The 23,582-nt window shown below is 36.7% G+C and overlaps 1 protein-coding gene across 4 annotated transcripts in view; it reads right to left on the bottom strand.

Annotated features, from left to right (window-relative positions):
* The window catches only part of ADGB (androglobin), a 124,606-nt gene that overhangs the window by 69,892 nt on the left and 31,132 nt on the right, over positions 1-23,582 (bottom strand). For 3 of the 4 annotated variants that reach the window (XM_070417857.1, XM_070417858.1, XM_070417860.1), the window contains exons 8-13: positions 21,587-21,852; positions 16,835-16,969; positions 13,929-14,023; positions 9,801-9,975; positions 6,640-6,730; positions 685-814 (exon numbers count right to left, since the gene is read on the bottom strand). In XM_070417857.1, the coding sequence (XP_070273958.1) occupies positions 685-814; positions 6,640-6,730; positions 9,801-9,975; positions 13,929-14,023; positions 16,835-16,969; positions 21,587-21,852 (892 nt within the window). The remainder of the gene's footprint in view (positions 1-684; positions 815-6,639; positions 6,731-9,800; positions 9,976-13,928; positions 14,024-16,834; positions 16,970-21,586; positions 21,853-23,582) is intronic. The other variant, XM_070417859.1, reaches the window with a different exon arrangement.

Below are 23,582 nucleotides of genomic sequence, written 5' to 3'. Positions count from 1 at the left end.
ATATCTTTGACCAGCCCTAACCGGTTTGGCTCAGTGGATAGAGCATCAGCCTTCGGACTCAAGGGTCCCAGGTTCGATTCCGGTCAAGGGCATGTACCTTGGTTGCGGGCACATCCCCAGTAGGGAGTGTGCAGGAGGCAGCTGATTGATGTTTCTCTCTCATTGATGTTTCTAACTCTCTATCCTTCTCCCTTCCTCTCTGTAAAAAAATCAATAAAATATATTTTAAAAAAATATCTTTGACCAGTGAAATAAGTGAACGGTGACTATGCAGCAAAATAAATGCATCTCATTAACGAGGTTCAGTGAATGAAGGCCCAGGAGAATGAATGCAAGAGTCCATTTAAGCACAATTATGTAACAATTAAACTAAGATACACATGGCTTATAAATGTTCAGATAATTGGAAAATTAGAAGTGTATGGAGTTAATTAATGCCAAACTCTGAATGGCAAATACAACTCAGAAGGGAGACACATAGGGGACTTTTTGTAAGCAATGAATATTCATTTTGCTAATATAGGTGATGGATACATAAGAAGTTATAAGAAGCTTCTTGTAACAGTACTCTTTATTCTGTCCAGATGCATGTTACGCATCTTTTTTATGTAGAATATGTTTTACAACAGAAGAAACATCTATTATAATTAAGAACTGGGTCAATAGTAAGAGTAGCATAGTTACCGGAGATGTAGTTCCTGTCACTTGACTTACATCTGACTGGGTACTGGTTGTGGTCTCATCATTTTCAGGAAGGGAAGATAAACCAGATGCTGGAGACATCCCTTTCTTAATAAAAGATTGTACGAAATGACTAATGGAAAGCAAAAACAAACTTGTTATCTTATCTCTTCTTTAAAGTTACTGATCAACAACTGCAGTTTTTATTGCAATATAATTGGCATGTAAGATAATATTAGTTTCAGTTATAATTTGAAATTTGTATATATTGTAAAATGATCGCCACAAGTCTAGTTAACTTCCATAGCCACACATACTTACAATTTTTTTCTTAAGTTACTACTCTCTTAGTAATTTTCAAATATACACACAGTGTTATTAACTACATTCACCATTTATACATTTTGCCGCCATGACATTTATTTTATAACTGCAATTTCTTACCTTTTGAACCCCTTCACCCATTTTGCCCACCCACCAATCTAACCAACCTCTGCACTAAGTTCTCTGTGCTTATGAATTTATTTTTTGGGTTTTCTTTCTTTTTGTTGTTGTTGTTTGTTTCTTTGTTTTTAGACTTCATATATAAGTGAGCTCATATGGTATTTGTCTTTCTCTGTGACTTATTTCACGTAGCACAATACCCTCAAGGTCCACCCATGTTGTTGCAAATGGCAAGATTTCCTTATTTATGATTGTTGAATAATGTTTCATTATATATTAACTAACTGAAGTTTGTCAACAACAGAATGTTATGATTTTGTTCATTTCATCGTCATTCTTTTACAACCAATCATATTTCTTTCCTGTCAACAACATTAAATTTCTTTCTATAAGACCAAAGAAATATCCTCTATCAGTTAATGCACTTGTGCAAAAATTTTCTGAAACACTATTTATTTTAAAACAACAGCTATCAAGTTTGAATGTCGATGACCAGAACATAGGAATTTGACCACATTTAGAATTGATTTACCTAAGCATCTGAGTTATGTATGAGGGAAATAGAGCTCAGAGTCAGATTTAATTTTGAGTGATGAGCACTCAAGCTAATAACTGAAACATCCATAGTAACTACCCAAGTTTATAGTATTTCCTTTCAAGTACCTAATTGCAGATATGACTCCAAATCATCATTGCATAGTGAGAAATGTATAAGCTCAATAAAAAGACATTTGTTTTAGTATATTTGTATACATATATGTTTTTAGGTGTGTTCAAAAATAAAATTAAATTCATGTATACAGACTTCCTAAATATTTTGATTTTTTTCCTTGCCAGTGTTCAATAAAACTTAATCCCCCTGAAGCCACACGTTTCTGATTTCCCTGAAGCTGCCACTAGAGGGCAGTACACGCATATTTATGAGGCTTCCATTCTGACAAGGCCAGTGCCAAGAGTGGGTGAGTCTGGCTTGTTGCTACACAGGGACTGTTCCAATGAATAGCAATAGTGGTAGCAGTCACTTTCAAGGGCTTGGGGGAAAAAGACTTGCTTTTATGTTGACCTGAGAACTGAGATTCTACAGCAAAGCGGGAGAAGGGACATTGCATTCACATGGGATAAAATGCCATTCACATTGTCTTCGTGTTTGCATCTGACAGCTGAAGCAAATATGCTAGCAAATTCGTAACAGTTTCAAGTGGTGAACAGGTTAGTTGAATTAAATCAAGTGTTAGTCACCTGGACTTGGGTTATAGAAGTTAATATACCTTAATCAGGTCATAAAGCTGAACGGAGGCATAGGAAAATCAAGTAAGAAAGTAGATTGAGGAATTCTGGTTATAAAACAAACCTGCTTGTGGTCCCTGTTGACATAGAGATTTTAGAAGTCTGGGTGGCATTCTGAACCGTGAGAAAATTTGTCTCGGTGGTTTTCAACCTCGGTTCTTACAATCTACAAAATATCTGACTAATATGCATTCTTAAGGTCCCCATTCTGATTATATTTAAGCCATTAATCAATTTAAAAAATTTGGTGATGTTTCTCATTGCACCCAAAAATTTAGGGCCAAATTTGGAGGAAGAAAAGTTACTAGAAGCAGACAATACTGAGCATTGATAAAACAATAATCGGAACCGTGAAAGCAAAACTAAAACTACAACTAAACCAACCAAACAAACACATTCCAGAAAAGGCTGGTCGTCTGGGGCCATTGAGTGTTGGGTTAAGTAGTTTCTTGAAGTCCCTCCGACATAAGAAAAACAGCAGAGCAACAATGCTCAGTATGATTCATTTAGATAAGGAAACCTTAGAGTATGCTCTACTTAGGAAGAAAAGACATTGTAGCCGAAACCGGTTTGGCTCAGTGGATAGAGCGTCGGCCTGCGGACTGGAAGGTCTCAGGTTCGATTCCGGTCAAGGGCATGTACCTGGGCTGCGGGCACATCCCCAGGGGATGTGCAGGAGGCAGCTGATCGATGTTTCTCTCTCATCGATGTTTCTGACTCTCTATCTCTCTCCTTTCCTCTCTGTAAAAAATCAATAAAATATATTTAAAAAAAAAAGACATTGTATAATATATTCATAACATAAACAAATAGTTGACATAACGAGTTTTTTATCAAATTAATGACAACAATGATGATAGCATTTGTGTCGTTTATATTATACTATTAGTTAGGACTATTTCTGTCCCAAAATGTCAGGAAAACTAATTCATTGGTAGAATTAGTAGAAAAAGAAGCCACATTGGCTTTTGTAACTGAAAAGTTTAACAGGAATGGAAAATAATTTATACAATATTCTCTTTACCTGTCTAGAAATCTAATAGGTATATAATTGTTAAATATATAAAGATCTGATACATAGAAAGACAGTGAAAAACTGAGGCATATTACTTTAATGGCTTCACAGGTTAATCCTTTTGGGGGAAGAACTGTATTCATTTAGGAAACATCTTGGCAGAACACACTACTTGCTAGATCAAGGAGTAAGGGAAGGGTGAGGTAAGAAGTGGTTTGAGAACACCATCTGTGAGGAGGCAGCACAAAACCAAAACGGAGGGCTAGCCTGCTCTCTGAATGAGAGCTGAAGAGATGGAGAGGGACCAGCCTGAGGAGAAGATGGACAAGACTATGCAACATGGCGAGATGCTTGGAGACTATGGAGAATAGTGGCCGATGGGATTTCCCAATAGTAGAGTCGCTGAACTATTTAAAAGCTGGAGTATCTAATCCTCTCTTTTAATGAACTGGGTTACTCAAACGGGACCAAAATATAATATTTCCCTCAACCTATCCTTACTTTCCATGTACCATTAAAAAAAAGTCTGCTGGATGCACAAATTTTGGGGTATTTTTCTTGTTTGTTTTGCTTTTGTTTGGTTGATTCTAAAGAATAGGAACTAAAGAATAATTAAGGTAAAGTGAATTCTGGATCCGATGGGTAAGGAGCAGAGAGGAGAGAACAGCCATGGCAGGTGAAATGCTAATGAGGGGGCGGGAGAAGCAGGGAATCACATCCAGTTCAAGACACCAAACTGAACACAAATGTATTGCACTCCTCCCACCTACAACCCCACTGGGATCTCAGAAGAAATAAAAGCAGAATCATATAGAACTGGCAAAGTAGAGGTGCCATAATTAGAACAGTAACACATCCCTTAGAGCAGTGGTTCTCAACCTTGGCTGCACATTAGAATCACCTGGGAATCTTTTTAAAATCCTGATTTCTGGGCCTCATCCTCCGGAAATTCTGTTTCTTTGTTCTGGGGTGAGGCCACAACATTAGTAACAAAGAAACAGAATTTCCGGAGGATGAGGCCCAGAAATCAGGATTTTTAAAAGATTCCCAGGTGATTCTAATGTGCAGCCAAGGTTGAGAACCACTGCCTTAGAGACAGATAAGAACAGGTTGATGGCAAAACCCAGCAAAGCAGAGAACCCCAAATCCCATTAGGACAAAGGGGAGGGCATCTGAAGTCTTTGAGGTTACCCTGGAGCCTCCCTGGTGAATTTTAAATTGGAGGCAGCAGAGGCCAGGGGAAGACATGGGCAACGAGGCAGGAAATGATGGAGAGGGCAGGTGAGCTAACTCTGCAATCACCTCCTCAGCAATTGACTGGAACTTTTGGCCTCAGGTAAAGCCTCCATTGCAGCTTTGAAGTGCAGCTCTGAATTAGGTTATCTGTGGATGGTGCAGGTAGAGAAGCCAGGCAGGACCTCACATACTATACTTCCAACAGGGAGATGAGGAGCCATGACATTTACAAAGAGAGCCACCTGTATCACAGGCCGGTGGCAAGTTCTTCCACCGCCTTCACAGTCATTGACATCAGGGCTTCTTCATTCGGGGGTCTAATTCTTTCTGCAAAATAGGTTCGTGGAGGGGCAACCATAGCACTTGGGACATACCTTTGTTATGACAATTACACTTTATTACAATTATTTCCTTATCCATACAGCTTCCCCAGGAGTTGGCATCTCTGTGGGGCAAGACAGTGTGCTATCTTTCTCTTTTCAAGTGAAATATAGTGCCTTGTTGTAGTTTTCTATGTTTGCTGGGTTGCTTAGACAATAATTTATTTTCTCACAGTTCTGGAGGTTGTCAGTCTGAGGTCAGAGTGACGACATGGGGATGGCAGACAGCTACCTTCTAGCTGTGCCCTCCCATAACCGTTCCTCAGTGGATGAATAGAGAGAAAGAGAGAGAGAGAGAGAGAGAGAGAGAGAGAGAGAGAACTCTGACTCCTTATGAGGGCACTAATCTTATGATCTCATTTAACCACACTTACTTCCTTAGAGGCCCTATCTCCAAAAACAGCCACACTAGGGTTAGTGCTTCAGCATCTGAATTTTAGCCGGGCTTAAACATTCAGCCCATAACACTCACACATAAAAAGTGAAAAAGACATGTTTGTTAATTAAGTAGATTAGTGAAATCACAAGCTGTACAAGATCCAAGAACTATCCTTTACTATATTTTATACATATATTTCACCTTTTCATTAAATTAATATTTTTCAAAATGCTCCCATTTAGTGTTATTTTTAACCACAAAATACTTTTTCGAGAGCAAGATGCATTTGTGGGAAAGAATGTAACATACTTCATTTCTCCCAAGAAGACATGCAAACAGCCAAGAGGAACATGAAAAGATGTTCAACCTCACTGGCAATCAGGTAAATGCTAATTAAAATACAATGAGATACCACCTTACACCAGTTAGAGTGGCCATTATCAGCAAGACAAGCAACAACAAGTGTTGGAGAGGTTGTAGAGAACAGGGAACCCTCATTCACTGCTGGTGGGAATGTAGACTGGTACAACCACTATGGGAAACAGTCTGGTGATTCCTCAAAAAATTAAAAATACAGCTACCATATGACCCAACAATCCCACTCCTGGGTATATACCCCCAAAACTCAAAATCATTTATATGCAAAGATATATGCACCCCTATGTTCATTGCAACATTATTCTCGGTGGCCAAGAGTTGGAAACAGCCAAAGTGCCCTATGATAGAGGACTGGATAAAAAAGATGTGGTGTATATATACACAATGTAGTACTACATGGCCATAAGAAAGGGTGAAATAGCATCATGTACAACATGGATGGCCCTTGAGAACATTATGCAAAGTGAAATAAGTCAAACAGAAAAAGCTAAGAACTATATGATTTAACTCATATGTGGAATATAAAACTGAAACTTATGAACACAAACAGCAGTGTGGTGGTTGCAAGAGGGAGGGGGGTGGGGGAAGAAAGGGATCTTAATATGAGGTGACAGGAGATTTGACTTTGGGTGGTGGGCACATGGTCCTACGTACAGATTTTGTAAATTAGTTATCCACACATGAAACCTATATGTTCATGTTGAGTAATGTCACCCCAATAAAAGTAAAAAATAAAATGTAAAATAAATAAATAAATAATAAGTAAATAAATGGCTTTGAAAAAAAATAAGTAAAATCCATTCTTAAATTTTTTAAATAAAGGAATGTAACATACTTACGTTTCTTTTGGAATTGTAAAGGGAGTCATTCTAAAATTCAAGAATGGACTTGATATTTCAAGAAACTGTTCAGGCTTCTTTTGTATTATTTCTGAAGAGAAAAAGGTAGTGTGATGTTCTTTTTCTCCATCTTCTAAGATTACATGTAATACTAATTACGTTACTATTTACCCATCAAATTTCAATAGAGTTAAATAGAAATTTCCTGGGATACATAAGGTTGTCTTTCTTAAAAAAAACAAACAAAAAAGGTAAGAAGCTTATCAGTCATGCCAATATGAGATTTCTTTAGCTTACTCCTCAGTTGCTTTTCCGGTTTGCAGCATGAAACAATGGAGTCTCAATGGAGAACATTAGCAATGGCTTTTGGAGTTATTACTTGGCAACTTGGCATTTGCTATTTCAAGTACAGGAGTGGCTTTCTATAAAAGTCTTTTACTAAAAAAAAAAAAGGTGTTCTCTTGGTTAACCCCTGCACAATCGCTTAGGATGTGAAAAGGAAATGTGGACTAAGTCAGGGAAGTAGTAGTGGAAGAACAGAAACGTAACCAAGTAAAGGTCATGAGCAGCAAAGAAAGCAGTAGGTCGAGAAAGGATATGTGGATATTCATAGGAATGTAAAGCTAACCTCGAAGGAATTCTCAGTGGACACGGGACACAGGCTATGCACTGGCCTGGTGAACGCTGAAATTAAACATTAAGGAAGGTTATTTTAACAGAAGCTACTAGAACGGCGAAGGGATGCCCACTGGAGAGAAACTGAAGCTTTGACACATACACATGACTTTTCTGTGCTTGCTCTGGGGTAGCCTCTGAAATGCTCTCTGTCTATTTCCTGTTAGTTTTCACCCTAAACATTAAATCCAATTGAGAGGAGAAAGACAATTATGTGTAAGCCTCGAGGTGGGACACTGTGACTATGGAATCCCACGATTCCTTAATTTTCTTGACCAGCTTACAAAAGCAGTCACTCACATAGAATTACACAACAATCAGTAGTGAAATAGAAAATATCTATGTGTTTAATATTTACCTTTCATTTAGCAATTCCTTGATGATCTGGATGAACAGTGATTTCAAATGTGTCTCTGTGCATTTAACGAAAATATTGTGTTTAAAGATAAAAGAGTTTCTTTCCTTTCCAGTGTCTGATGGCACTTTTTGGCACCAATAGCCCAGTGCAGAAACAAAAGAAATGTAAAGAGATGACTAACAATCAAGCAGGAGGTAGAGAGGCAGATAGGCCTAAATAAAGAACAAATTGACCATTTCTCCTCTCCACCCAAACCAGACATTTCTTTATTCTTTGTTCTTTCTTGGCAAGAATAAAACATTTGTGCTAGAGAAGTCTTTGCTACCAGCTGTACTGTCTGTATGAATGTAGGCAAAAAGCAAATATGAAGAACATGACATGGCTAACAGTGGCTATTTATTTTTTTAAAATGTGGAAACTATGGTTGGAAGTAGGAGGTGACGAATAGGTATATATTCCAATACATGTGGCTATTGCAGATTTAGGACCCTGAGTACCATTGAGATGTTTGTATTACACTGTGACCGAGGTGTGCAATGAAGGATCCTGTCACCTGCAATAAAGGATCGGTGATGCTTGAATTGGCACCGGGAGCGACACCAAGCATCACCACCAGTAGAGGTACAAACCATGGTACATCGGATCAAAGGCTTGAAGCATATCAACAAGCTTCACAGGGATACCTTCTGTAAACTGGCACTTGGTATGTTCATTGTGGCTTTGGCTTTCTTGTTCCTTCAGGTGACAGGCCTGTGAACACAGCCCCTAATGTACTAACCTCTGGGACGTGAAGGACTGTGAAGGGGTGAATGCACTTAGATAATGATGAGGTCTTAGAAAAGACAAAGGGAGAAAACGCAAAAGCAGGAAAATGAAAACCAAAAAAAATGACAAAAGCTGTTGTTATTATTAAACATAATTTAAGTTTGTTTAATAATAACACGTAACACATATAACATAGCACTCCAGTTTTTTATATCATCCTTCATAAAAAACCACAATTGCTAAAGTCACTATGGAAAGGCTCTGTTCGCTGAAACATTAATTATGAGTTATTCTGGTAGGTCATAATTTTTAAAGTATTAGTGCTTTTTCTGTTTTAATTCCATCTCCTTATGTTTGTGCTTCTACTTTAAAATTGACTTTTCAATTACTATTTCATTTCTTCTCTTGCCATCTTCATCTCTCTCTCATTCAGTTAATGCGCATGGAAAAAGACTTGTAAAGAAAAATATTAAAGAAGTGAAAAATGTGGCATGGGTTGTGAGGAATTTAGCAATGAGCTGAGAGAATAACAACAGGGTGGGAACGGTTCCCCTGCCCCATTCTCAGCCAGTGTGAATCTATTTCTGAGGACAAATGCCACTCCTTAAGTGGCTATATGATAAGGTTAACACAGGAGGGTATCCAGGACAAAAGTTTGATTCCTATAGAAGTTATAAATAGAAACCAGTTATTTCAAAGGTTATGTCCTACAGGGTAACCTAGAATGATTTCCATATCAGAAATTCACTGTAGTAGTTTAACCTATGCTACCCAAGTTTCTGTATTATTTACTACAAACCATTTTTCTTTCACAATAATAATCATAATGGCCTCGATATAGCTGGTCAGTTTACCCATAGACCAAATTGCCCTATCTTTTATGACGAAGTAATCCTTTAAAGATATAAAATTTAATAAAAAGTATATATATATATATATACTTTAAAAATATATATATATATATTACATTCAATATTATTTTGTATGTTTCAGGTATACCACATACTAGTGGTTAGATAATCATATACTTTACAAAGGAGACATAAAATTCAATGAAGGCTTTAGGCATAATGTTGGGTTGTTTGCGTTAATATACATCTTTCTTTTTTAAAATTGATTTCAGGGAGGAAGGGAGAGGGAGAGAGAGAGAGAAACATCAGTGATGAGAGAGAATCATTGATCAGCTGCCTCCTGAATGTGCCCTTGACCGGATCAAACCTGGGACCCTTCAGTCCACAGGCCAATGCTCTATCCACTGAGCCAAACCAGCCAGGGCCACACATCTTTCCTTACAAATGAAACGATGAGACTTGCATGCAGAGTGGCGTTGATTGGAAAGCCTTTCAGACAATGGACACCGTACCTTGAGGTTCAGCTGTTACCACAGTTTCCCTTTTTAGACGAATGAGCTTCCAGGCAGGCACTGGTGGTGGTTTCGGTGGTGCTGTAAGTGGGCAGGACCTGGTTCTGGTGACCAGCACCGGATGGCTGCAGATGTGGGACAGGCCGTATTCTCTGAGCTTCTCAGCAGAAGTGGTCTAACAGGTAGAAGGCAGATTTAAAAGGATGCTTGTCATTGCCTCATGCATTTAAAACAATACTACTTTTGCCATTATAGAAATACTGCCACCACTATAGAGATGTAGTGGTAATAATGGAAAACAAAAAGCACCCATATTACTACGTCTCTTAACATAAGCACTATTACCTTTTGTGTTTTTAACATCTCTTCATTTTTCTGTGGCCCCATTTTCTTATTTACAAAAGGAGACTCAAGAACTACAAGCTACTTTTGAGTTCTAAAAGTTTGATTCTATGAGATTGTGAAAATCTCAGTACATTGGTTTTAGTCCAAAGTAATCAATCGTGGTATTTATAGGTTTAAACTTTAATACAGGTACTTAATATGTAGTGTGTGTGTGTGTGTGTGTGTGTGTGTGTGTCCAGCAATAGCTACACAATGTTCATAAAATCTACTGCACTGAGTGTCTGGGGATAATCAGTTGCCTTGTCCACAGTTTATGCCCTCGCCCACAAACAGCAGTTCCCCACAGGAAATCCCCGCCGTCCCTCTGACAACGGAGCCATTCATAGGACAGGGGAGAGAGTCTGCCCTGTGTCCTGCCAGAGCAAGTAGATTCCCACACAGATGATGCTTCCCATATTCCACCGTTCAGATCTCCCGAAGCCACTCGGCTTTGGAGCAATTCCGAATATTACTGAAGCAGAACTTCAGTTAGTGACTGATGGCTGAGATAGGCCATAAGAACTCAAGAAGAATGTGAAGATTAAATGAATTTACACTGTAGTCAAATTCTGATGCTCACAGTCTAAATGTTGAAACTGTTAAAGTAAAATAAAATATTGACTACGTTAAAGTCAGTTTTACCAGTAACTGTTATTCTCCTGGCGATTTTGCATCACTGATCTCTATGGGAACAGAAATGCCTGAAAATGTAAATTTATAAAGCTGTCTTTAGGACCAGAAGCACCTTTCAGGCTACTCCAAATCATCGCCTTGGCTAGAACATGCCTTGCTCTTGTGACTCTCTCTATAGCTCAATCTAAACTTCAGGGAGACACCAAATCGGGAGGGGGCGGGGCCTCTGTAAGATAGGACAGTTCCTCCTGAATCCAGGGGTTAGTTAATCATTGTAACAATAATTGTAAGGAGTCCATCCGGGTGCTATTGAGTCCCGATGAGCCATTAAAAGTGTTATAAATATTCAAAATAAAGAGACAGTGATTTTTTTTAAAAGGACTAAATAAAAAATAAAATTGTCACATCCACTTAATCTCTTTTGTGAAATGTTAGTAATTTATTGAAAAAAATCAGAAACTCTGGAATTATGCCTAATAGTAGCTTAAAAATTACTTTTATGCATGTTCTAAAGTTTAACTTTTTTCCTACAGTTTTAACCTGTCAAATTTTAGAAATTTCCCAATACTTTAAAGTAATTCTTTTCATGGGAATGTATTATAAAATTTATGACTGCTATTTAAAAAGATAATGCCTCAGTTATTGTAACAAAAATTATATTGCTACAAAATCTACATTGAAGTAATATCAAAAATAGAAATCATACTCCAAGTGGTCTTTATAAACTGCATATTTCTAAGATAGTTTACTATTCATAAAATTTAGTGCAAATCTCAATCCCTTCTAACAATTTCAACCAAAATTGTAGTCTATTTACTTTCTGTTTTTGAGCTGTCAAACATTACAAAACAAAACAATTTAAAATATTTTGAAAGTGTGAGTTATTGTGTGAAATAATTAAGTTTTGATATTAGTACGTATTGTATTGTTTGAATAATCTGCAAAAGTACTAACTAGCCAGATTTAAGGTATATAAGCCAATTTCTCATGCTTCATTTTATTTCTAACACACAATATTGCTGAATGATGTAAGGTAATGCTATTAGTAGTTATAGTTTGATGTTGAGAAGCTTTGTTAAAGGATCTCAAGTTTCCTTTCATTAGAATTAGGGACAGAGAGGAATTTAGAATAGTGAAACAGTCTAATGCAGCGGTTCTCAACCTGTGGGTTGTGACCCCCTTGGGAGTCAAGTGACCCTTTCACAGGGCCTAAGACCATCGGAAAACACACATATAATTACGTATTGTTTTTGTGATTAATCACTATGCTTTAATTATGTTCAATTTGTAACAATAAAATTGGGGGTCACCACAACACAGGAACTGTATTAAAGGGTCGCAGCATTAGAAAGGTTGAGAACCACTGGTCTAATGAAATGCTAACTAGGCACTTAAAAAATATTTAAAAATCATTAATGAATTGAAATTTCCTTGCCCATAAGACCCTTTCACTCCCTTTTCCCAGCCCACCTCAAATATTCCAAAAGTAGGGTTTGAGCAGATGGGAGAGGCCTTTTTAGGACCCATTTAAATAAAACTAAATGCATTTAGAATACCCAAGAGCAAGAAGATGGGGGAAATGTGGAATGCTCATGGCACATTTTTCCTTCCCAAGTTTTGCTGTCTTTTCTGTATTCTGGACCAAAAAATATAAGGTATTGTCTTTATTTTATATGTTGGGCTCATTAACTTTGGGGTTATAATTTTTATCAATGTACTCCATTGAACAAAATTCTATTAAAACAGATATTTTTTTCCAGTAGATTTATCTTTAAAACATTATACCTCCATTGAATTTTGATTTTTACCAGGAGAACTAGACCATCCTAGTGGGTAATATAAAATAATTAGCAGTCAAGTTAGGAAAACTGTGAAAGTACAGTCAGTTCATTACAGCCTTGAAGTTCATTTAATTACTGCTACAGACACTGGGCTAATTCCTGAGCCTCGAGTCCCTGAAGCCATTGTCAGGAGGAATAATAATTCTCTTTCTGTCCTGACTCCCTTTCACTTCTCAAGTTGCCTCTAAGATGTTTCCCTTGCCATCTATTCAACTCTAGTCAGTTCCCTGAACCCAGTGGGTTCTCCTTCACCCTCAGGCTTTCCTCTGCTTTGAGCGTTTTTCCTATTTATTAGGCTAACTTCTTAAGGCCACAGCTTAGGCATTTCTTCTTTGGGAAGACTTCTGTAGCCAACCATTAGACAGGAAGACGTGTTTCTGCTCTGTGTGCCACATTGTTTCCCATCCATTCGGTCACTCATCCAACTCATTATTTGAACGCCATCACTACCATAGGCCAGGCACCTCGTGGGCTCTCAGACCAGTTTTCTAACTTCATTGCTGTAGTTTGCTTGTCTGCCTTCCTCATTAGACTAAACTTTCTGGGGGCAGAGAGGTGGGAGGCACTTTGTTAATCTTGTTCATCATGCTCAGAGCCTAGCTCATTAGAATAACAATAAATATCTGTTGAATTAGTGAATAAATGTCATTTTTTTCATGCTTTAAATTCAAAACTTAACGTTGTGCTTAAATGTTAGTTTTTAAGGAGGATGCCCAGAAAGAAGTTCACAGGGATTCTTTTGAGCCCTTTTCTTTTGGTAATGCCTTCATCCATCCTTACATTTTTCAGCTTTAAAAGTGTTTAAGTGGTTCCTCTACTTGAGACCATGGACTCCAAAAGCATGGCTCATACTGTTTTGTAGCCCTTGGTGTTGGAGCATTTAATCTCTTGGAAATTTCTAAGATAGCACCTTAGTCAGTGCCATAAAAAAAGGAATTAAAAACAACCAACCGAACAAACAACAAACTAGGGCTGAGATGGCCTATTAAGATCTTCACAAGAGGCTCAAGTTGGAGGGAGGGCTGGGAAGCACACTTAGATTTACCCATGCTAAAGTGAATTAACTTTGAATTAAAACAGAGAAACTGGTACTATATATTCATAATGGCACATTATGTCCTATTAGCTTGACGGTATTGCCCTTGTTGTATGGCAGACTTTTACAGGAAGGAGTGGTTTCTATTTAAACCCAGATATACCTTCTATCACAAGACATAATCACACACACAGACCATAAATGATACTGTGCCTCCTGGACGTGAGTACTCACCATCATCTCTAGTGAAAAGATCCTCTTTTCAAACAAATAGAGAGGAATAAAGGTAGCATACACAACCATGTGAGGGGACTGTATTCCTGAAGAACCTGCAAAAGCAAGCATATACGGTGTCCTAATGGGTCTGTCAGTAGTTCATTCCAAAATTCCTTAATGAACATTAAGATAGAATTAAAGCTTAAAAAATTAGAATTGAAGATAATTCCTTATCTTTGCTGGTAAAAAATAGATAAGTTATTCTAAATTTTTAAAATAAATATGTGCATTCATTTTATAGAATATCTCATTAATTTTACCTTCATCATAGTACTATTTAGTTGCTTAAAAATCATTTTATCTCACTGTAAAAATGTTATCACATAGACCAGTGATGGCGAACCTATGATACGTGTGTCAGAGGAGACACGCGAACTCATTTTTTTGGTTGATTTTTCTTTGTTAAATGGCATTTAAATATATAAAATAAATATCAAAAATATAAATCTTTGTTTTACTATGGTTGCAAATATCAAAAAATTTCTATATGTGACATGGCACCAGAGTTAAGTTAGGGTTTTTCAAACTGCTGACTCACCGAGCTCAAAAGGTTCGCCATCACTGACATAGACTTACTAGTCATAAGTCAATCTAACTTAGGATGTTCTACAAATAATTATGTTCAAATGAATGATTTTAACATTGTGACATTTCTTAGCTTTCATAGCTAAAAAAATCTTTATTTTGAATTTAAAGAAGTGCAGGAGTTTTCATGTCATTTCATGGCCCAATGGTTGAGCATCAACACATGAACCAGCAGGTCACGATTCAATTGCCGGTCAGGGCTCACACCCAGGTTGTGGGCTCAATCCCCAGTAGTGGTCATGCAGGAGGCAGCTGATCAGCGACTCTCTTCATCATTCATGTTTCTCTCTCTCTCTCTCCCTTTCCCTTCCTCTCTGAAATCAATAAAAACTAAAGAAAAGGAATAAAAAATTATAAATAAATGAATACGTCCAGGAAGAAGGAAAACATAAGTAACTTAGTTTGAAATGTTTAATGCTTTTAGACTTTGCTTCTGAGCACCACTTATTTATTAACATGTTCCTTAACATCCCTGATATTTCTATATTTGATTGGGTGTCCTTTTGTTCTTTAAAGATTCTGGCCAAAATAATATAATTTATTTTCCTTTATTATTTTTATTTTTAATTAAAAGTTTTGTGTTATTTCTTTACTAATTTGAGCATTTACATTTAACTGTGTTAGAGGTGTTAATTGAGAATAGTATCTTTAGAGACACAAAATATAAATTAGACATGAACCAGAATCTTCCTTAAATGGATTAATTGTAAAATATAATAAAGTTATAAAAACATATTTTTACATGAAAAAATTAAACTTTGTATGATTTTCATGGAGCAGGGATCTGAACCCAGGCAGTTTTATCCACAGCCCAAATTCTAAACCATATTCTGTATCTTGAGATTAACCTTATCTCTTAATTTGGTAGGGGGAAAAAGGCATTGTTAACTTTATTTTCCCAAAGAAAGAAACTCAGAGAAAGGTTTAGTCATTTTCACAGTGATGATGAATTATCGATAACTTTGGGAATGTCATGCCATCTACTATCAAAAAAGATTGCTTAAGGCATCAAAAGAAGAAAACAATTTTTAATACAGAATTTAAAATATGACTAGTGACTCTTTTCTCTAACAAACCACCAGACATGTTTCTGTAATTATAAAAAGTCATAATTATTAAAATGTCCTCACAAAACCATAATAATGTGTTAAGGAAGAAGACAAAATGAAAAGAGAAACTAGATAAAGCATAGTGCTGGAAGAAAAGAGATGTGTTTCCAACCGTGGAATGAATGGAAAGCTGAAAATTAGAACCTACATTCTGGAAGCACCAAGATAGATGACCCAATAGTAGAAATGTAAAGTCTTAAAAAAGACAATGTGTATAATATGCCCTGACTAGTGTGTCTCAGTTGAGCATCTTCCCATACATGGAGAGGTCACTGGGTCAATTCCTCCCAGGGCACATGCCTGGGTTGGGAGCTCGGTCCCCAACAGGTGGTGTGCAGGAGGCAGCTGCTTGCTATTTCTCACTCTCTCCCTCTCCCTCCTCCTCTAAAGTAAATAAAAACATTTTTTTAAAAAACAACAAAGATAATGGGTATATGTTATATAATCTTAAAATGTTATATATGCTACATATAATTTATACAGAAGACATATACTAATATATAATACATATGCTAACATTTATATACTTTGTATGATTGTATATTAATATATCTACCTTATGTAGAATATACAACATATCTTACTTGTGTAGAGTAATATAAATTTTATAATCTGCTAATATATAATATATGTTAGTATATGTCTTCCTTCTCCTGTGACTGTTGTGCCATGAGAATTTGGATAGCCTTCACTATTGTCTCATATGTGGAACCTTACAGGCAACTTTACACATGCTTATTTAGATACTAGAGGCTGGGTGCATGAAATTCATGCACTTTGAGCGTCCCTCAGCCCAGCCTGTGCCTCTTGCAGTTTGGGAGTCCTTGGGGGATGTCTGACTGGGCCTTAGCCAACAGTTGGAAATCCTTAGAGCTGCTGTGGAGGCAGGAGAGGCTCCCACCACCGCCGCTGCACTCACCAGCCATAAGCCCGGCTTCTGGCCTGTGGGAGCACACTGACCAACAGGAGGCAGCTCCTGTGTTGAGCTTCTGCCCCCTGGTGGTCAGTGTGTGTCATAGCAACCAGTCATTCTGCCGTTTGGTCGATTTGCCTTTTAGCCTTTTAGTATATAGGATGTCTATACAGGAGATATGTTTCTATGCTCCACAGAGGTTCAACACTTCAGGAAACAGCTAAAGTAGTCCATAGTCTAGGAGACTGAGCGCTTACAGTCCGACAGAGACAGCAGAGAGTTCTGGACTTCTGATGAGGGTCTGGAACCATGAAACGACCATTTAAATTTTTCCTTTTCCTTTTCTCCATCTTTACTCCTTTTCTTCCCAATGTCTCTTATATCTGCTTTCTCTAACATATTAAAAAAATAATAAATCTTTTAATTATAAAACCTCAAACACAATAGCCACAAGTTCCCTCAAACACTATTCACCTCTAATTAGAAACATTAAAATAAAGCAAGACAAAATTTTGAAAATCAATGTGTATTGTGAAAGACCTGCAGCACTATTTATTATTGACTACACATCAATTTATGTTCAATGTAGGTGATAATTTGATATATGATTTTTGTATATAAAATTACAGGCTATTTTTCTCATTTTAAAAGGAAAAATCAAAGTACAACTAATCATATTCTTAAAGTTGAGTTCTAAATGTGGAGACCTTTCAGATCTTTTTTATTTGGGGCCCTACATCTCAAGAAAATATTGCCTGCTGTCTCCAGAATATCTTCTGGTGAAAACTGAATGCCTAACCCAATACATTATGGCCAAAATGACTTTCTTAATCACACCCTACACACAGAACTATATGCACCCTTTGAATTTTCATTCATAATTACATTTCTATAAAACGCGTTCGCCTTCAACTAAAAAATAAATAAAAGTATGGTACATATACAGAATAGAGCACTACAGAATACTACTCAGCCATAAACAGGAATGAAATCTTACCTTTTTTGACAGCTTAGATAGACCTAGAGGGTATTATGCTATGTGAAATGAGTCAGAGAAAGACAAATACCATATGATTTCACTTATATGTGGAATATAAAGAAGAAAATAAACAAACAAAATAGAAACAGACTCAAAGATACAGAGAACAGATTGGCTGTTGTCAGAGGGGAGAGGGGTTGAGAGCTAGGTGGAAAAGGTGAAGGGATTAAGCAGTACAAATCGGTAGTTACAGAATGGTCATGGAGATGTAGGTTACAGCATGGGAATATAGTCAATAATATCGTGATGGCTGTGTATGGGGCCACGTGAGTGCCTGAAATATCGGGGGACCACTCTGTAAAGTACCTGATTTTTAACCACTATGCTGTACATCTGCAACTAATACAGAATAATATTGAATGCAAACTTTAATTATTTTTTTCTAATTTAAAAAGAAAAAATTTAGTATAAAGATTGAAAATTAAAAATCCAAGATTTTTTATTCCCTAATGAAGTCAATTCAATTCTGAAACAAAAAATCAGATTTCTGCCTTTTTATTCTTTCAGCACCTGCTAAATTTGTAATCAGGTTATTTTTTTCAATTTTCATAAATAAAAACTGTGATATTAACAACCTGCACTATTCCCTACCCTAAAATGTACACCTGTCTTATATCTTATAGTAGATATAAGCACCTATGCGAGATACAAAAGTGAAGATAACTTTTAAGTGCAGGAGGAGACATATAACTAGGAAAGTAAAGTATAAATACAAGTTATCAAATTTTACACCTTGGGTTTCTATAAATATTTGATTTCACTCAATAAAATTAATTTTAGGTAGAAATATATAATTTCATGTATGATTTTAAAATAGGACTTTAAAGCCTTCAAACTCCTATTCAGAATTCAGAAAGTATAATTTATAATAAAACTTACAAATAGAAAAAATACACTCTTTCACATAGCAATTTGGACAATATACAACAGTGTTTACCCACATGTGTTGCTCCTCTGCCATTTCATGCCGCCCATCTAGCAAATATCACCTTAGGTAAAGTTAGCAGCTGAGTCCTACTGGAGATAACCTTTCCCTAGTTCTGCAAACCTCTGCTACATCTAATTTAAATCACCATGAGAACCTTCATCTTCCACCTCCACCTCACTCTTGGCTCATCGATCAGCTACTTATATAGAGAGAAAAATAGAAGCCTTTAGTGAGAAACACTCAGCTTCTTCCTATGTAACCCATTCACCCCCCAACATTTGCGCCTGTCCTCTCCCGTGGCATGCACCCACCTGGTAGAATGGAGGAGCGCCTGCTCCCCTGGATGGGTCCAACCTCTCCCACCTGGACTCCTGTCCTCCCCTCCCTGCCTTCTCAGGAAACATACACTATTGCTGTAATCTCAGCTGGATTCTTTCATGTCTTCACTTAAAAATACTTAGTTCTCCTTCAATAGTTTAAAACATAAATATCCCATGTAGGTCCACATATTCCCTGTCCAGTTTCTCTTTGTTGCTTTCCTGTTCACAAACTTCTAACAGGGTTGTTTGGACATTATTTTACTTTGCACTTACTCCTTAACGCTCTCAATATGCCTTCCACTCCCATCCTCCACCAGTGCCCAATGACCTTCACATCACAACATTCAACAGGGAAATCGGAGTTCCCACCGTATTTCAACTCTCGCTATTTGACACAGACTATCTTTCTGATTCTTGAAACTCCCTTCTTTTGACTTCAGTAGCATCATGCTCTGCTGGTTTTCCTCCTGCTTCTCTGGGCATCCCTTAGCCTCCTTTGCCAGATCATCATTGTGTTCCTGGCTCTCAGATGCTTAGTTTCTTTAAAGCTCAGTCTCAGGCAGCCACGTCTTCTTATTCTATGCTGTCTTCTTGAGACTATCATTCATAGTTTAACTTAGCATGCATTTGTCAATGATTCTAAAATATGTATTACCACCCCGGAACTCATAGCATATCTCAAATTTCATATGTTCAAAATCATTTTATGATCTCTCCTCATAAAGCCATTCGTTTTTCAGTATCCACCATCATCTCTATTTCAGCTACCATGTTTTTTACTTTTTAAATATCTCTCAAATTATTCACCTTATTCACTGCTACTACCCTACTACCCACTCCCAGCTACCATTGTCTCTAACATGAGCTGGTACAAGAGTCTCCAAACCGTTTTTTTATATACACTCATGTCACCAAACCTCAAGGTCCCGACCTCACCCTAAGGTCTTTTTTTTTCAAAAAACCATAATATTGTTTTTAAAATATGATTTAGATCATGCAGATTCTAGTCTGTTCTTCATTAGCTGTCAGTTTTTCTTATGATAAAGATCAATAATCTTAACATGACCTAGAAGATTTTATTTTATTTTTTATATATATATTTTATTGATTTTTTTACAGAGAGGAAGGGAGAGAGATAGTTAGAAACATCGATGAGAGAGAAACATCGATCAGCCACCTCCTGCACATCTCCTACTGGAGATGTTCCCGCAATCAAGGTACATGCACTTGACCAGAATCGAACCTGGGACCTTTCAGTCCGTAGGCAGAGGCTCTATCCACTGAGCCAAACCGGTTATGGCAACCTAGAAGATTTTATATGATCATTCTCCTACCTACTTCTCCAGGTTTTCTCAAACCATCCTTTAATCCTCACATCCTTTCCTCTAGCTAAATATAGCTTCTGCCAGGTCTTCCAAACTGTCATTCCTCCTACTGTCTCATAGCCTTTACTAGTATATCTGCTATTTCCTCTACTTAGAATGCTCTTTCTTCCACAGCCCCCCCATCTTCTTGATATTCCTCTCATCTTTGCAAAATCAGCTCAAAATTCCTTAGGAAATTCTTTCCCTACACCATAGACTAGGTCCCCTATATGAACTCCCATAGTTTCCTTCATTTCCATTTAAGGCTTATTTGTTAATAAGTGGTTACAATTTTTAAGTGAATATTAGTCTCTATCCCTAGACAATAAGATTCAGGAAGTACCTTTCTTATCTGATTTTGTTCAACAAGTTATCACTAATCCCTGGAACATTTATTGGAATTATACTCAGTAAATTGTATATTGGATGAATGGGTGGCTGGATGAATGGGTGGATAGATAAATGTTAATTTGTGATATGTGAGAAAGGGCTTGTCAGTTGAAATTAATTGGGGATATACTAGATAAAACAAATTTGATCAGGCTTTTTTTTTTTTGCTTTCTTTCATACTAGTGCATATTAGGTCATTTCAAAAAGGGCCTATGATAGGCAGATATCACTCACATACTTGGTCTTGGTATATTTTTGAGGAACATTTACAGTAATAATTTCTATGCACTGTACTGTACATAAGACCCTGATAAGAAATAATTGGATAAAATGTCAATATTTTCTAAAACATAAATATTTGAAAGATCAAAATTTAAAGACAGCTGAGTATTTTCTAGAATATTTAACAAGCATTATTGCTTATTTTAGAAATAAAAAATTACTCAATACCTTTCCTGCCTTAAGAGAATAAATAATCCTACACTTGTAAAAAAAAAAAAACCAACTAGAATTTTTTCTTCTCAAATTTGAACTTCCACTTTAAAATAAATAATCAATGAATTATCATCTAATCCCTGGTCATTTCACACTTCCTGAAAAAATAAACAGGACCACTTTGTCCCTTGCTATTTTGGTTCATTGTACCCTACATATAACATACAAGAAAGATGTGTTTGATGAAACTTGAAAACTTAATGTCTCTTCCTATATTAATACTATGTTAATTTAGTATCATCAAATTGTATAATTTCCTTTGATTTCTAAAGAGAGTAAAATATGAAACAATAGTTAACATGTAGCAAATACCCTTAGAAGTTCTGAAATCCTATCAAGAAAGGATCTTAATTATTTCCACAACATTTAATACATGATAATAACAATGAAGAACCATTAAATTCAGCAATGTGTTTGTAAAGCATTTATATACAATATCCATATTAAATAATGTATGATATATAATGTCTTACCCTTTGGAACTTTGTCACTTTTCTCAAGTGTTTTTAGTGTTGTAACTGAAGTTTCAGGTTTGAATTCTTTGCCATCTTTCATTTCTTTGCCTTCTTTCACTTCTTTGCCATCTTTCACTTCTTTGCCATAATTCACTTCTTTTCCAGCATCTTTTAATTTGCTATCTACCTCTGTTATTTTGCTCTCAGAGTTGGATTCATCTGTCAGCTTAAATTCAGGCAATATTTCTTTCAAGAGCTCCCAGACTTTGTCCATATATCGTGGGCTTTGATAAAACACATCAACACTAATTTTCAAATTAAGATTTAAACTCCACATCAAGAAATTACTGACAGAAAAAAAAATCAACTTACTATTTTAAAAGACTAATTTCAATAGTTAATTTCAAATATTAGTTTAAAACACCATTATATATTCACTGATTAAACAAATTCTAATTGAGTGCTTATGATGTGCTGGGTTTTGCTGATGGAAAGAGACCAAACAAGGAATTCTGGTTCAGAATGGAGACATAGGAGGACCGGGAATTCACCCATTCCCATGACTATCCTGAATCTACAGGTAGATATAAAACAGTTACCTCTAGGGGGTGGGGGGGCGGGGGAGGAAAGTAACTGAGTGGCTCCTACACAGCTGGTGAATGAGAATGAACCCACATTGATGCAAGTAGGAGAGACACAATATTGCCACAAACCCAGCATGGTGACCCACAACTGGAGGGAATTCACAACCCTGAGTGTATCCCTGAGGTGCCAAGGGTTTGAAACTCACATCTGGCACCCAAACTTTTAAGACCTTCACTTACTAAATGATCCCACAAAACATCTAGCTTTGAAAGCCCATGGGGATTGCATCCAAGACCCATGAGGCCATAGTAACCACAGAAATGGTTCTTAAAAAGCTCCCACAGACTTGCCCACCCCAAGCCCAGTGCAGAGGCAGCAAACTTTCTATGAAAGAGGCTTATTTGCTTATTTTAATTCATTGGCCTGAGGGGCAGGCTTATAATTAAACACACATCTAAGGGCCAACTGTAATTCTCTCCACAGGCCGGAGGGCAGGCGTTATCTTTATGCGCCCTTTGTCATGCATCATCCATTTATGATAAATATTCTCAACTACTTGAGTATAGAAAGAGCATATCTCAACGTAAAGACCATAAATGACAAGCCCACAGCTAACATTCTATTTAGTGCTGACACATAGATCAATGAAACAGAATAGAAAGCCCAGAAATAAACTCACACATATATAGTCAATTAATTCATGACAAAAATAAAAGCCAAAGAATATACAATGTGGAAAGTATAGTCTCTCCAATAAATGGTGCTGGAAAAACTGAACCACCACATACAAAAGAATGAAGTTAGGCCATTATCTTACACGATACATAGAAATCAACTCAAACTGGATTAAAGACTTGAATATAAGACCTAAAACCCATAAAATTTCCATAGAAAATATAGGTGGTGAGACCTTTGACATTGGTCTTGACAATGAGGTTTTGGATTTGACACCAAGGCAACAAAAGCAAAAATAAAGGAAAGTTACATTAAACTAAATGGCTTCTGCACAGCAAAGGAAACCAGCAACAAAATGAAAAGGCAACCTATAGAATGGGAGAAAATATTTGCAAATCATATATCTAATATTCAATCCCCTCTAAGCTGGACCCTGAGGAGCGGTAACTTCCCAACATCAGTCAAAGATCAATCAATGATGATGCAAATTGATAACTCTATGTGGCTTTGATCTTCTTGTAAAAATCAACATCTGAATTGATGATATGCTCAAAAATACTTAGATTCCAATTTTATCACCTCCAGGAACAATATGAACAGCTTTGGTCAAACACTCTGAGCTTTAGTTTCCTGGTTGATGGGGTTATATGGATGATTAAATAAGATAATCTTTTCAGGACTGTGGTTTTTAATTAGAAATAATATATTAAAGTGCATAATGTCTAGTAACATTATTTTAATATTTGTAATTCAG

Source organism: Myotis yumanensis, unplaced genomic scaffold, assembly GCF_028538775.1.
Source record: "Myotis yumanensis isolate MYYU_CA2020_CCGP unplaced genomic scaffold, mMyoYum1.0.hap1 SCAF_6, whole genome shotgun sequence".
Taxonomy (NCBI): domain Eukaryota; kingdom Metazoa; phylum Chordata; class Mammalia; order Chiroptera; family Vespertilionidae; genus Myotis; species Myotis yumanensis.
The sequence above is the reverse complement of the archived record's forward strand: the minus strand, read 5'-3'. Positions and strand labels throughout refer to the sequence as shown.